Consider the following 15,549-nt stretch of genomic DNA (forward strand, 5'->3'; position numbering starts at 1 on the left):
TCGCTATTTTCTTGTCTCTTAACTTTCTCGAAAAATAATGCCCTACCATAATGTCTTACCATGTGCAAGTCAAGTTTTTAGATTATCTAACTATAGGCCTATAACAGACCAAAAGGGCGATATTTAGTAGCGAAACTATATTTATGCTCAGCCAAGCCTTATCTATCTTGTTCAGAATGGTTTGATATGCTAAATGTTTATTTGCATTTCAGGGGAAGAGAATTACGTTAGGTACTGTTGATTGAGAAGTTAATGAACTGACGAAATATTACCTATTAATTACCGTACCAAATAAACATACATGCCTTCTGCATATTTCATCTATGAGAAATTAAGTATTGCGGTAATTCACTCTAAAATTATGTCAGCATATGTTGCCAAACTTATGTATAGTGCATTTATTTTATATAGTAGCCACAGTATGGTGGAAATTAGATACTAACGGAGCTCTTTCCTGATGTTTTATTATGTAGTCCCATTCAGCCCTGCCTGGCACTGCCACGAAAATTAAAATGTTAATCCAGTCTGATTAATTTAAGAACACTGTTTTTATGAGGAAATAATTAAAATTCTAAATATGTGTGATATTTATTTAATTGTGAACATTGTCAGAGTGGACAAAGTAAGACAAATTTGTTATTCTCTTTAAACAACATTCCTGCTCACTGATCTAATGACTTTGAAATTGTAGCAGTGGTCTGAAAGGAAGTATTTTTAGAGTGTCATATCCATTGCAGACGTGTACTGTGCTCGTAGTTCTTTAAATTCAGTCTTATATGTACAATACTTATTGATAACTTCCAATATACAATCAAAATAACTCAGTACCGGTACGTTATATTCTCTTACTTTACCAGCAATTATTTACGCTTAATCTATTCATGCTAGAGACAGATTTAATCAACTTTGTACTGTAATGTGAAAGTCCTTCCTGTCAGTGTTGTCCATCAGTATCTTCTGTTATCTGTTTAGTATCTTCTCTTAAGTTTGGATATAAGACAGAGCTTCAATCAATTCTGCCATGCCTGGGTGCAATGTCTTTGGCAAACCAAAATTCACAATTTGAGAAACTGCGAATTGGAATGACATTTTCATTTATTAACAAACCCTGGTTTACGCCAAGTGATTTTTCATTCTTCAACGAACCATGTCGCACAAAATGGTAGAAAAGTTCTTGCATTGATTCCACATATCTGAAAGAAGAACCATGCTTGATGTGATAAATCTATTCATAGAACATGCTTATCACCACAGCATTGCCTCAAAATTGGCTGTAAACTGAGGTGAAATTAGAGTGGAACATTTAGAAAATAAAAAAAATTAAATTCTATAAAATAATGGCATTGCAGATATATGTGCGAGGGGCCTATATAACAATGGTGTATAAAATTTTAAATAAATAAATAATCAGAAATTAATTTCATGAAACTATCTTATCTATATGTAGAAGTAATGATAAAATTATAAATAAAACATTGCAGAAAATTTGAATATATATCGAGATTTTAAATTATGCATAAAGGGATTGGCAGTAAGGAAAATAGAAACCATAAGGATTACGATACCTAACTAAAAGAAAACCTAAAATTATCAAAATAATTATGCCTGTGACAGGTATTGGAGAAGGAATGACTTACAAAAGCCCAATCCATGAAGACAAATAAGGAAGAGGAAGGGCGAGAAGCAAAGGCAAAATGAAGTGCAAAGATGAAGGAAGAGGATGCACAACAGAAAAACAAAGACAAGGGATTTGAAGATTGGAAAGAAAAAAAAAGTGTCATTTGCACAGCACAAGGGTTCGGATCCTTTGTCTAGTGATGAATGTGGGACCCTTATTCCCACTCAATCTGCTCAGGCTTTAACATCTTCGGCAAGTCTGTCCTGCTAATGTTCAGTCATGCTTGTGCTATTCCTCCTCCTCATGTGATAACTATTAGGATACGTCTATTTTTGGCTTTCTCACTTCAAAATTTTGTATTGTTCCTTCAAATGAAATGCCGAAAATTGGCGTTATATAAGTAGCTCTTATGCTTGAAGCTCACATAGAGATTTCCTCTAAGCTCCAAATTTCTTTGCAAGGACGAGCGACCTCATACCTTTTAATTGTTTCTTCTCCCAATTCCCTTCATTACTTACCAGTACTTACTTACTGGCTTTTAAGGAACCCGGAGGTTCACTGCCACCCTCACATAAGCCCATCATTGGTCCCACCATTGAGCAAGATTAATCCAGTCTCTACCATCATATCCCACCTCCCTCAAATCCATGTTAATATTATCCTCCCATCTACGTCTTGGCCTCCCCAAAGGTCTTTTTCCCTCCGGCCTCCCAACTAACACTCTATATGCATTTCTGGATTCATTTGTTTGTTCACTCACTCGATGTTATACACACAATAGTCATGAAAATATTGGGTATGTACCGTACTTACATAGCTTATGTACAGCCCTATACATGAATCTTAATATATAAAAGTGAATCTGGGTGTGTATGTATGTATGTATTTTTATTTATTTTATTAGGTTATTTTACGACGCTTTAGTATGCATGTATGTATGTATGTATGTATGTATGTATGTATTTTTATTTATTTTAGTAGGTTATTTTACGACGCTTTAGTATGTATGTACGTATGTATGTATTTTTTATTTATTTTAGTAGGTTATTATACGACACTTTAGTATGAATGAATGAATGAATGAATGAATGAATGTATGTATGTATGTATGTATGTTCTCTATACAAATCTACACGTTTTAACTGATATGTGCCAAAGTTTGCACATTTAACCTTCATAACCAGGAGAAAAACATAGGTTACATTAAAATTGTGCAAATGGACGTTAATATAATTAAAAAATAAAAAATAGAAATAAATAGGATCAAACATTCATGCATAATATTAAAATGCAATCTTCTATAGTCAATTGTTTTTTATTATTGTCTGTTGTATTCAACATCGACTTTCACGAAGCCATGGAAATTATAACACGAAATTACTAAGTAACAGTGTTGATACATCATGAAGGCCAAAATCTAGACAATTCACGCAATTATCTTTACACAGTCCAGGACCATATGAATTTCTCAATGCACTTGTAGGTAGTAAGCAGGCTGTGTTTTATAACTGAATTTTTTAATTCTTTGGAACCACAAGGATTGCTACCACATAATTTAATACCGTACTTAATATTGAATCACCAATAAAATTGTACTATTGCGAAATATTGACCCACCAAAATTATGTAATGGAACAAGAATTGGTGTGAAAAAAACTCAGCAAAACCTAATAGAAGTGACAATATTAACTGGCAAAACGAAAGAAGAAGATGTTTTCATCCCACGTATTCCTATGGTACCCACTAATGCCTTTCGATTTTAAGCAACTGCAATTTTAGTGCGACTAGCATTTGTAAAGGCCATTTATTAAAATGAAGCTTAAGGACAGTTGCTCAAAGTTGCAGACATTAACTTAAAAACTGCGTGTTTTTCACATTCTCAAATATATTTTATACAAAGGAGTGGAGGAAAAAAATATTTTACACATATCAAAAAGCACTTCAATGATACTGTGACAGCGACGTGAGATTCGAACTCACGACCAGCGTCCCGCAAGAGAGAAGATCGCGCGGAGCACTTTGGGACGGCGCGCGGCGAGAGAGTGGAGAGGGAGTTTGTGCGCGCATCTTCTGCTTGCCTAGAGAGGCCGAGAAATCCGTCGAAGTGGAAGACTCGCGAATTCGAACTTTCGAGGCTACGTCGCTGTGGTTATAAATTACGGTCGCGAAGGAACGACAGCAGTTTTCAGTTGATTAGTCAGCCAGTCAGTGAGAAAACCAGAGCAAGCAAGCCAGTCTTGTGTACCGGAGTTCGACTCGAGTGTGCGTCCGCAACTGTATCAGCATCCGAAGGCCTGAGTTCGAGTGCCAGTGGACCGCAGTTGAAGGGACCTGAGTTCGAGTGCAGTGGACCGCAGTTGGAGGGACCTGAGTTCGAGTACAGTGGACTGCCTCTGAAGGTCTGTGGTTCGAGATACTGTGAACTCGAGTGACTGAGCCAGAAGAACTGTGAACCGAGAACTGATAGTTCTGATTTGTAAATAGTGCTTTGTAAATAGTAGTTAAGATTAATAGTTCATTGTTGTTCGTAATAGTCCAAGTAAATTGTCATTGTCGTCGGTGGAGTGCTATAACGAATATTGTGTTGAGTGAAAATCCAATTGTTGACGAGAGCGTTTAAGGCGAATTGTAGAAAGGAACTATTGTTGGAAGAATAAAATTCCATTGTTGTGAGTTAAAAAAATAAGTCACAATACTTTTGTCATGTTGCTAATGTAGTATGTGAATGTATTTAAGTCGACTGAAAATAACATCGTATAATTATGTTCTGAATCTTCCAATATAAATTAAATTATATACAATATATATTGAGATTCTTTGGTACGACCAATAGAGAGAGAAATTTTGGCTCATGATGACATCCCAACAGGTTCAGACTGGGAACAAGGAAATTTCCTGTTTATAGTTAGCTGTCTCTGAAATTCAAGTGAAAGTGCACACAGACACGACTTTACGTAAAATGTACAGTTTCAGATCAACGTACAGATTTTATAATTATTTTATCTCTGTCTCTGTGCAACGTCACATTTGCAGTGGGGAGGAAAGGAGACAGTAGAAAGGTTGTAATGCTTTTTCGAATCATTAAGAGTTATGCAAACAGCTGTAAATAATATCAGTCATTGGGCATCCAAATGGAATCTATCTATCTCACAATCAAAAACTGAATATGCTGTCTTCACAAGAAGATATAGCTTAAAAAACTATAAACCTCACATTTATTTGAATAATCAAGAAATTCAGTACAATCCAACTCCTAAGATCCTAGGATTAATTTTTGATAAAAAACTTTTATGGAAAACACATTTAACCAATGTTGCTTCGCAGTGTCCACCACAATTAAATCTCTTGAAGATCATAGCTAATAGGAAATGGGGAACAGATATCACGACAATGCGTCTGTTTTATAATGCTTATATATGATCATATTGTTTTGCAATATATATGATTCTTTAGGGTACTTCCATTTCCTCTATCAGGATTCCACCATTGTTTCATTGATAATAATAATCATCATATCTGATATTTTATCGTCATCATCACCACCTTTATGAATTAGGTCTTTGTAGACTTGTTTTATAATGCTTATATACGATCAAAATTGACCTATGGATGTGAAATATGGGGAGGAGCATCAGCAACTCATCTACAAAAAATGTCTGTTCTTCAAAACTCAGCCTTAAGATTATGCCTAGGAGTACCAAAAACCACATCAACTGTTGCCCTAGAAATTGAATGTAATATTCAACCAATCAGACACTATGTATTACAAAAGGATCTAAAAATACATTTAAAATTGCAAGCCTCATCCAGATCTTAGATGTTCTTCATACTGTCAGATAATAACCTGTGTAATTTCTATATAATAAACAAAGAAGAAATACCAATCTATATCACAGACACGCTCATTGCTAAAACTCAAGTTGTGAACGAAATTCCTCCATGGAAATGGGTGATTCCAGAACATAGCATACAAATTCCAGGAAATCATTCCAAAAATGATCTTCCATACATTCTTAAGTTAGATGCCATGGAACTACTCTGCAGCACATACAAGGATCACCTTCAAATTTATACAGATGGATCTCTAAATCCTAATAATGGGACATCAGGAGCAGGGTATTATATTCCACAATATCAAGACAGTTATTTCATACCATGTTCATCCTCCTCCAGTCTTGACACTGAATTGCTAGCTATTGATGCTGCTCTTCAGTGTGTTACTCAAATTCCTGAAAAATCTGTTTGCATACTTATCAACTCCAAGGGGGCTATATGTAATATAATTAAATATGTACGGTACCAAACCTATACACACATAGAATTATTCCAATTCAGAAACAACTAAGTAAACTAAAGAAATTCCAAAAGGAAATAACATTTCAATGGATACCTAGACATTGTGATATACCTGGAAATGAGAAAGTTGATAATATTGCAAAACAGGCAACATATTTGCAACCACAACCTCTTCAAGTGATATCTCTATCCAGTGCTTTTGCTTCAGTAAAGTCTCATTTTACAAACTTATGGATCAAGAAGTGGCTCTCTTCTGACAAAGGAAACATTTTACAGTCTGTACAAAAGAAACCAAATGACCTGGAAATGTACAAAAACTTGCCCAAACATGTTCAAACATTTTTAACAAAAGCCTGAACAGGTCACATTGTCACTCAATTGTACTTACACCGATTTCACATTTCTGATAATCCTACTTGTCTGTGATGTAATAATCATGATGAAGATCTGGAACACATTCTTCTATACTGTCCATCCATAAACCATAAAAGAAGTAAATTAAAATCATCAGTACCAGTTGCAGAAGACACAGCCCTGCAGTATATATTGACTACACCCCAACTCTGGCTAATAGCAACAGGCATCTATAATGAACACCGATCAAAATACCCCTCATTTCTCTTGAAAAACAACAACTGAACTACTTTCAGGACAAACTTTTCATTATCAGGATTGTTGAAAATGTATATTTCCGTGAAAATCTCGAAATTAATTTTTTTGTAACATCACGCAATAATTTTTGTTATACTTCCATTGGTGGATACTTAACTTCTCTGTCATAAACCCAAGCCTCCCCATCTAGGTGTGACACATTGTAACAGTAAATCAGCAGTCATCAGCACAGTGCACCCTCGGACTAGTGTCTCCAACCCACAGATAAGAGCTGCACTAGCATGCAGCTGTGGCTGCTGGTGGGTATGCTTTCTCCCTCTACCTTCTGCACGACGGATCATATTCTGATACACTTCTTACCGGTACCCATTTCAGTGAGTGGCGACGACTACTGCTGTAGATCTTTTATTCACCGTAACATTGCTCTTGGCGTATCATGGCAGGCAGTCTGTAGGTTATTTCTTTCCCAGTGACACTTCCTTTTTAGAAATAGACTGCTTTGGACGAGTACAACTTGGAGTATCCTATGTCAGACTTCACTTCTGATAGTAACATGAAACATGTATATAGGTCCAAGTTTTCATGTGCATCTGCAGGAATGCGAGGAAAATGAAACGGAGCGCTATTGAAATTTATATAGAGTTTCAATTTTCTAGTAGGACATTGTGCACTGAAAAAGATCTCTACAAGATAGCTGATGATACAATACATGTGATGAAACAAACCAAATTATTAATGTGACTGTGAATCATAAACTAGTATTACATAGCCCCACTCATCTGCTAGCATGAAGTCCAGGTCAGACAACTAGTTCACTTCATTGACAACATGGGACTGATTGAGTTGGATTACGTAGCATTGGTGGAATTGGTGATAGCAGTATAATATTTTGGCGAGATAAGAACAAGGATTGTGGAGAGCAGCTTCTTACACCTGAGTTATGCTTGTGGCTGGTAAGCTGTTAATTACAACATAAAATAACATGGCCTATTGGAAACGAAATCTGTGGAGTGGCATTGCCTCGTAATAACACAGTACTAACATTGCTGGGGGGGGGGGAGGGTGCAATGTGATGAATGACGAGTTCTTAACAATAATGATGATGATGATGATGATGATGATGAGGAGGAGGAGGAGGAGGAGGAGAAGAAGAAGAAGAAGAATGTAGAAGAAGAAGAAGAAGAAGAAAGACTGAAGAAAGGTTTGATGATATTAGCGCGATTTTAATGATCAAATTACGACATACTTTTATGGCACAATAGTAAAGGAAGGTAACAGGGTGGATTGGAAAAAACTTCTGGGGATCCTGAAGAAAATTGGTGTGGATCAGTGGCGGTTCCTCGGGGGAGGGAAGGGAGGAACGTCCTCCTCACATTTTCTTCTTTTGAAAGTAAATACCAAATAAAATATGTGCCTTGAAATTCGAGGAAGATTTGATAATTTTTAAGTTCACAGCTATAAGAAAAACTCGGTTGATCGAGTTTTAAACGACACGCGCTCATGTGCTGCTAGAAAACTGTGAGAAAGATGCGAGATTGTCTGTGTAGAGGAAAGGAACTCCATTCCTCCTCTACTGCAGTTAACACACATAGACAACGGTGCACTAGCGGCCAGAGAAAGAAGCAGAGTTTTAAAGCAAGTAAATGAACGGAGAGGGAGGAGATCCTCCTCTGAATCAGTCATGGGCGGGAAATAGAAACCGACCGGTCGTGCAGCAACCTCGCTACCGCTGCCACCTAATGATGTTGCATTCAACCGGACTATAACACATCTAGGAGGAGACACAACAAAAACAGTTTTAATGCAACGCTATGAAAGACACCATGTAAACTTTTTTAAAATTATAAATCAAAAATATTATTCATTGCACTTTATATAGGCTACTATTCATGGTTTGAAACTTTCGTGGGTATTTGAAAGTTAAAGTCGGGTTTATGTAAAACAAAGAGGAAGTAGTTTTATGTAGTTGGGCCCTGGAATTCACTTCTATTCATTGTTTACTAGACAGGGCAACAGCCAAGTTGTCAGTTTTGTACAAATATATTTGAAACTGAAAGTAGGTACTCCAAACTACATCATTTTTAACATAAAAAATTAATCAGCCACCGGCAGCTTTGAACAATAATGATAGTATGACTTTACAAGAACTGACATTCTTCAAAAGCATGTGATACTGAACTTATAAAATGTACATGTGGCAACACAGACCACGTGGGTGGGTGCAGTGTTCTCGCTTTCCTCAGATTATTTCCCATTCCCATTTCCATTTCCGTAAAACGGTTCTGGTTACGAGTTAGTAGCTAGTCTCTTCCAACACGTGTGATGCTGTAGTGTGCTTGAAAAATGCTACGAGGTTATGAATTTCCTTGTAATTGTTAATTTGTGCAATTATTCAACAATGAATGGAAGTGAAAACATAATTATTTTGGACAATTTAGGAAACTCAGTTTACAAGAACAGATTATTGCTATACAGAAGGGAAGGCCAACCCCAACACTATCTGGTCTTACATGTATGCATGTAGGCTAATTTGTAGCATGTTTCATTCAAGAAGGTGTCATTTAGTGCTGTTAACTTCTTTCCTCCTCTTAAGAAATATGCAGGAGCCGCCACTGGTGTGGATTGAAAAGAGAGAACAGTAATCTAAATAATAATCTATCAGTCACAGTCGGGATACGATAAGAAATTTCAGAGGAATGTAACAGGGAGAGTAGTATTACAAGGATGCCCTCTGCCACCTACCCTGTTCAACATCTACTTCGAGGTTTTAGTGAAGAACTATTTTCAGAACATGGGGAAGATGATACCAGTAGTGGGAGAGAGAAGAATAAAGTGCATAAGATTTGCTGATGGTGTGGTGTTGTTAGCAGAAGAGGACATGATACTATGTGATATGTTACTGGAACTAAATGGCAGCTGTGAGCATTAGGCTATGGGATGAAGATAAATGCAAACAAGATGAAAACCATGGTTATCGGAAGAAAAATAAGGTGAACATGCGAATTCGAAATGAGGCACTAGAGCAAGTAGTGGGAAGCTTCATATACTAGCAATAGCAATAGCAAAGGAAGCTTTTAATAGAAAAAGGGGCATCTTCTGCGGACCTGTGGAAAAAGAATTAAAGAAGAGATAGTGAGGTGCTTAGTATGGAGTGTGGCATTGTATGGGGCAGAAACATAGACAATACGACAGAGTGAAGAAAAACACCAAGAAGAAAGGAATTTGTTGGGTCACTGGCTAAAAAGAAACTGTCTGCTGAAGGATTCACTGGAAGGAATGGTGAATGGGAGAACATTTCGGGCAGAAGAAGATATCAGATGATAGACATTATTAAGATATATGAATTGTACATGGAGAATAAAAGGAAGGCGGAAAATAGGGAAGATTGAAGAGTGCAGGGTTTGCGGAGAAAAGCCTATCCAGCTTTGTGCTGTTGTGCCATTGAGTGACTGAATTTAAATATCTCGACCTTAATTCGGATCTAATAAATCAAGGAGAAAAGCAAAACGTGAGACAGAAAGAAGATAGGTACTGCTGACGAAGCATTATGGAGATAGCTAAAAATGTCTGAGGCCAGGAGCATAGACAAGACTAACGGAGGAAATGCAAGAGAAGACATGATAAGAACGAGCAAAGGAAGGAAGCGACTACCAAATATTAGTGATTGTGAGGGCAGAATAGATAGGGCTTTGAGAGGTTATTAAATTGCGAAATGGAGGACGGAATAGTGAGGAGGATGGAACTGATTAGGAAGAAGAGTGCTAAAAAGTGAGTGCAAGAAAGTCAGGAGCGGCAAAAGTGATAGAATAGGAAGAGAAAAAAAAAGTATTAAGTGTGAGAAGATAGTGTAAGAGTGTAGTAAGGTATACATACAAACAATGAATAAAAGGGAATTAAAGTGAAAGAACATCTGAACAAATGAGAAGTGGAAGAGAGAGAAATTGGAAGTGTAATTAAGTGAACTAGATATTTCACGTGATTCATTGTTGTGGATTGGGAGCAGCATCAGGGTTGCTATAACTGTAGAAGTATTGTAGAAATAAATTTATGCAAAGAGGTAACTGTTGTAAAATAACGAAAATGGAGATGTAGACAAATAATTTAGGAGAAAATAGCTTGGAAAGACTGATTAAAAGTAGGTAGATTTAAGAATGAATGAATGAATGAATGAATGAATGAATGAATGAATGAATGAATGAATGAATGAATGAATGAATGAATGAATGAATAATAATAATAATAATAATAATAATAATAATAATAATAATAATAATAATGTAAATTATTAAGGAAAGGAATATGCAATATTTAATAGGACAGCGAGAAACGGAAGGGAGACAGTCTAGATATGAAAGAGAATACGTAGAAGAGGACAGACAGGGAAGGATAGATAGCAGTTAAATAGTAGAATAGGAACTAATCAGGAAATACTAGGCAAGTGAACATATTATCATAGAGTAAAAGGGTGGTGTATATTAAAAGGATGGTGGGTCGAAAGGCAGAAATGTAAAGGACCACCATAACTATGAATTGTAAAGATCGCTGACAAATAAATATCAAAATTCGGATATATTTTACCTTGTACATATTCTTCGTATACCCTACTTAAAAATTCTGAAAATAAAATGTAACAATCAGCTCACTTACACATGATTAGCTGCAGCATGTGTTTCAGAATTTTTTCATGAGGTGTAAAGCATGCCTTCGACAACGTGGCAGACATTTCCAGAATTATTTGTAACAGGAAGTATTAGATTTATTGTGAGCTGATCATTCAATTGTCGATATGAACAGTATCACATTGTTGTTGTTTAATTAACTGTCCAAAGACAGGTCTAAATCTCACAAGTGACACGAAGAAGACATCACTTATGAAGCAACTAGGCCAGGAGATAATGGGGTAGGGTAGCCAGTTCCTTTCCCCCTCCATTGCATACATCACCGACTAGCTACATATTACACTAGTCAGACTTCAGGTGCATACAAACAATTGTTCTTCCTCTGACATATACCGTCAAGTGAGATGTACAGCCTGATAATAGATGTACATATCAGCCAGAACCTCAATCAGAGGGACAGTGTCACATAATCGATCATAAAGAGACCAAATGTCAACAAAACATTCTGCTGTTCAGTAATGGGGGCATCATTTTTGGTTCTTCTAGTTATCATTTTCTGACTTAAAACACTTTAATCAAACACAAAAACAATCTTCATCTTACGATGTTTGGTGACGTATACACGTCCGTTGATGTGACATATTAATGAATTTTTTAAATACTATTATAGTCACAATCATGCCATGGTATGAAAGAAAAATTTCACAACCTCGAGCGGGAATCGAACCTGCGACTTCCTGTCTCTCTCTCTCTGTATTATATTTTCGAGGCTCTACTTACTTTTTCTGAGAATGTGTCTCTCCCTCATACTGTCCCAGAATGGCCTCCACATCAACGGACACATCAGCCAAAGGCTCTGAAGATTGTGAGTGTGACGAGATCCTGGTGTGGTTCACGAGATAGAAGGGTATGATCTTCTCTTTGTAGCTGAGAGACAGGTAGAGAAGTGGACATACAGTGCGTATATCTGAAATCATGGCGATCAGCCCAGGCCAGTCTGCACCATACCGGTGCAGAGCCTCACTTGTCAGGTTCTTGCTGCCCACGACGCTGGACTTCACATGGTTCTCTACTTGTTCTCCAGTCCAGTTGTCATACAGCTTTGGTGGCACATCTGCATGCACTGTGGACCCTGCACACCACATGATAAATCTTGTTACATAACCAGTAAATAAGCTTTGGAAGAATCAATAATATATACATTATGTGGATCGGGTAATAATCTTGTCTTATGTAAAAATTACAGCCTAATACATTTATAATTAAGTACAGTCAAATATTCACTTTTTATACCTCCAAAATGCAGTGTTATCGGCATCAACAATCACGTTACTGCTACTGTTCCTGCAGTAAATTATCAGTAGGGGACAGATTTTAGCATTTTGCATGTTTTATTCCCTAGTTGTAAATCATATGCTACCGGCACCATTATATAACCACAATCTGAACACACGCTCTCGCCATGAAACAATACTAACAATATCATCCCATCGCACCTCCTCATGCTCATCCTCTTTCACAGTAGCCCTGCCAAGACTCTGGAATTCGTTACCTGCTAGCATCAGGAACTGTCGAAATAAAATTCAACTCAAACGCAAACTTACTAGGCACTTGGTCAGTAATTGAGACTCGTTCAGACATGGTTTCTTGTAAATAGTTCTCTTAATCTATCACAAAATATTTCAATATCCGGTAATTTCATGACTATAGAATTTTGTTATTGTAGGCTTAATTTGTAATTCAGTAAATACAAAAATATTCTTTGTTCTTAACTTCTATGATAAAATGTCTAGCTTGCATTAATCAGGTATTCTTGTCGTACTTTAATTTTTATTGTAATTGTAAATTTAATATTAATTGTAATTTTATTGTTCATGTTATAGTTGTAATCCCCTGGTAGAGGGGCAGAGAAGGCCTGATGGCCTTATCTCTACCAGGTTACCACTACCACTACCACTACCACTACCACTACCACTACCACTACCACTACCACTATATATAAATGCATTTCAAGTTATCTGTAACCATAGGTCAAAATTTTATAGTACATAACTTATATACCTATGCATATTGAAGGAGTTAATGCATATTTCAGCTTTTAGCGCATATAAAAGCATATTTTATATTTTTTTAACACTGTGGTGCTTCAACCAAGATTAAGAATACAGAAAATCGGAAAAATGGAATACCGAAGGAACTCAGATGTTGAAACACATTACAGGAGTTATATTTTATTTATTACAATGTTGTTGGTGAATCATTTTGGACAAATTCTTGGCAATCAACAATTAAGTAAGTGCATTGCTCCCTCTGGTGTAAATTTACAATATTGGGATGTTATGATGGATGTAAGTTGTGATTGAAAGAACAGTTATTCAAAACAAGAAGCCACTCTATTGTCTACTCGGCATGTGCATAAGATTTTTGCAATAAGATTGGAGTAGAAGTTACAGAAAGTGTTCATAGGCTTCTTTGCACTCGTTAAAATCGAATTTCGCCACCTGTCGACAATAATATAGGCACAATAATACAATTTTAACCTATGATTGAGATGCTGGCTAATATGTAGGCCTACATCTACAGTAGCGTGCAAATTAATCCAAACACGACATATTTTTAGATTTTCTGTCATTGTTGGCTTCACAGCTGCTCATACTGCTTTAATTGACATCTGTAGTACGTGTAATTCCATTGTTGAAGGTCTGTCATTATTTTTTTATAGTATGTGACATTTTGCCTGTCATTTTGTACTTATAAGCATTTCAGTTGTGTTGAAGACTTAATACTGCAATCCTGTGTACATTCTGTCATCTTCACAAATGGATACAACTCCACGAAAACGGTCTAAAATTATAACATTAGCAGAGCATTCTTCCATGACACAGAGGCAAATTGCTGCAGAATGTCACATCAGTTTGGCTACTGTTAATTCGATCATAAAACGATACAGGGAGACTGGATCCATCACACCCCAGAAAAAACGAAACTGTGGCCGGAAAAGACTCCACCTGAAGATGATCGTTTAATTGTCAGGAAAAGTAAATTAAATCCTAGACTAACTGCTGTCGACTTAACCCGCGAGTTAATGACTACCACTGGAGCGAATATTCACATCACAACAGTGCAGCGTAGGCTTATGGAAGCTGGACGAAGGGCTCGTAAGCCTATTAAGAAGCAACTGCTAACTCCTGTTATGTGCAAAAAACGTTTAATGTGGGCAAAATTACATCAACACTGGACAGTGAATGACTGGAAGAATGTACTTTTTTCCGACGAGTCTCATTTCGAAGCCACCGTGTTTCTTACGTACGGAAAGGATCCGAAAAAGTAACAGCAGCTCATCTCCAACAAGCACCCAAATACCGCCCTAAAGTAATGTTTTGGGGTTGTTTTACACATGAAGGGCCTGGAGCATTAATACCTATCAAGGGAATGATGAATTCTGACAAATATATTCACGTATTGGAAACCAGAATCGTACCCCAGCTGCAAAAATCATTTCCGGATGGCAGAGGTGTGTTCCAACAAGACCTGGCACCATGCCATACGTCTCGAAAAACTACAGAATTCTTCAACAAGAAGAATATTCAGTACTCCCCTGGCCAGGCAACTCACCCGACATCAATTCCATTGAGAACTTGTGGTCAATTTGCAAAAGAAGAATGCAAAAAATGGATTGCTCTCCAAAGGAGAAGATGATTTCTGCCCTCATTGGTGTATGGTTTCGCGATGAAGAAATGAAGAATACTTGTGGGAAATTAGTGGAATCCATGCAAAATCGTCTCAGAGCTGTTATTAGGAACAAGGGAGGTCACATAGATTACTGAGGTATGTCTTAGATCCTTTTTTTTATCCTGTTCGAGTGTTTTTGCATAAGTAATTACATTGTTCGGATTAATTTGCACGCTACTGTATTATCAGGCAGTACATCTCACTTGTGTCAGAGGAATAACAATAATTGTGTGTATGCATCTGAAGTCTGACTAGTGTAATATGTAGCTAGTTGGCGATATAAGCAATGGAGGGGGAAAAACTGGCCACCCTACCTCATTATCTCCTGGCCTAGTTTCCTCACGAGTGATGTGTCACTCGTGGGGTCCAGATCTGTCTTCAGACAGTTGACTAAACAACAACAACAACAACAACAACAATTTTCTGTTTTTTTTCTTTTCTTTTCTTTTCTTTTCTTTTCTTTTCTTTTCTTTTCTTTTAACGTATGAATGTGACAAATGAGAATATTTCTATAACAATCTACTTCGAGATTAATTTTATTTTAGGAGCAACTAAGCAAATTATTTTCTTGAATGAGTTGTTGAATTTGTTAAAAGTGTGTAATCAATATGTAGCATCTAGCATCTGCATCGGACATTGAAAATATAAGCTGAAAGAAGTTAAAATAAAAGT

The 15,549-nt window shown here is 36.7% G+C and overlaps 1 protein-coding gene across 2 annotated transcripts in view; it reads right to left on the minus strand.

The window, feature by feature from the left end:
* Positions 1-222: 222 nt before the first annotated feature.
* Positions 223-15,549, minus strand: part of Nrt (Neurotactin) — a 358,799-nt gene continuing 343,472 nt past the window's right edge. Inside the window, exons 10-11 of one of the 2 annotated variants that reach the window (XM_069841121.1) lie at positions 11,926-12,277; positions 223-1,193 (exon numbers count right to left, since the gene is read on the minus strand). In XM_069841121.1, coding sequence (XP_069697222.1) covers positions 1,007-1,193; positions 11,926-12,277 — 539 coding nt within the window. In that variant the 3' untranslated portion in view covers positions 223-1,006. The remainder of the gene's footprint in view (positions 1,194-11,925; positions 12,278-15,549) is intronic. The other variant, XM_069841122.1, reaches the window with a different exon arrangement.

Source organism: Periplaneta americana, chromosome 12 (assembly GCF_040183065.1).
Source record: "Periplaneta americana isolate PAMFEO1 chromosome 12, P.americana_PAMFEO1_priV1, whole genome shotgun sequence".
Taxonomy (NCBI): domain Eukaryota; kingdom Metazoa; phylum Arthropoda; class Insecta; order Blattodea; family Blattidae; genus Periplaneta; species Periplaneta americana.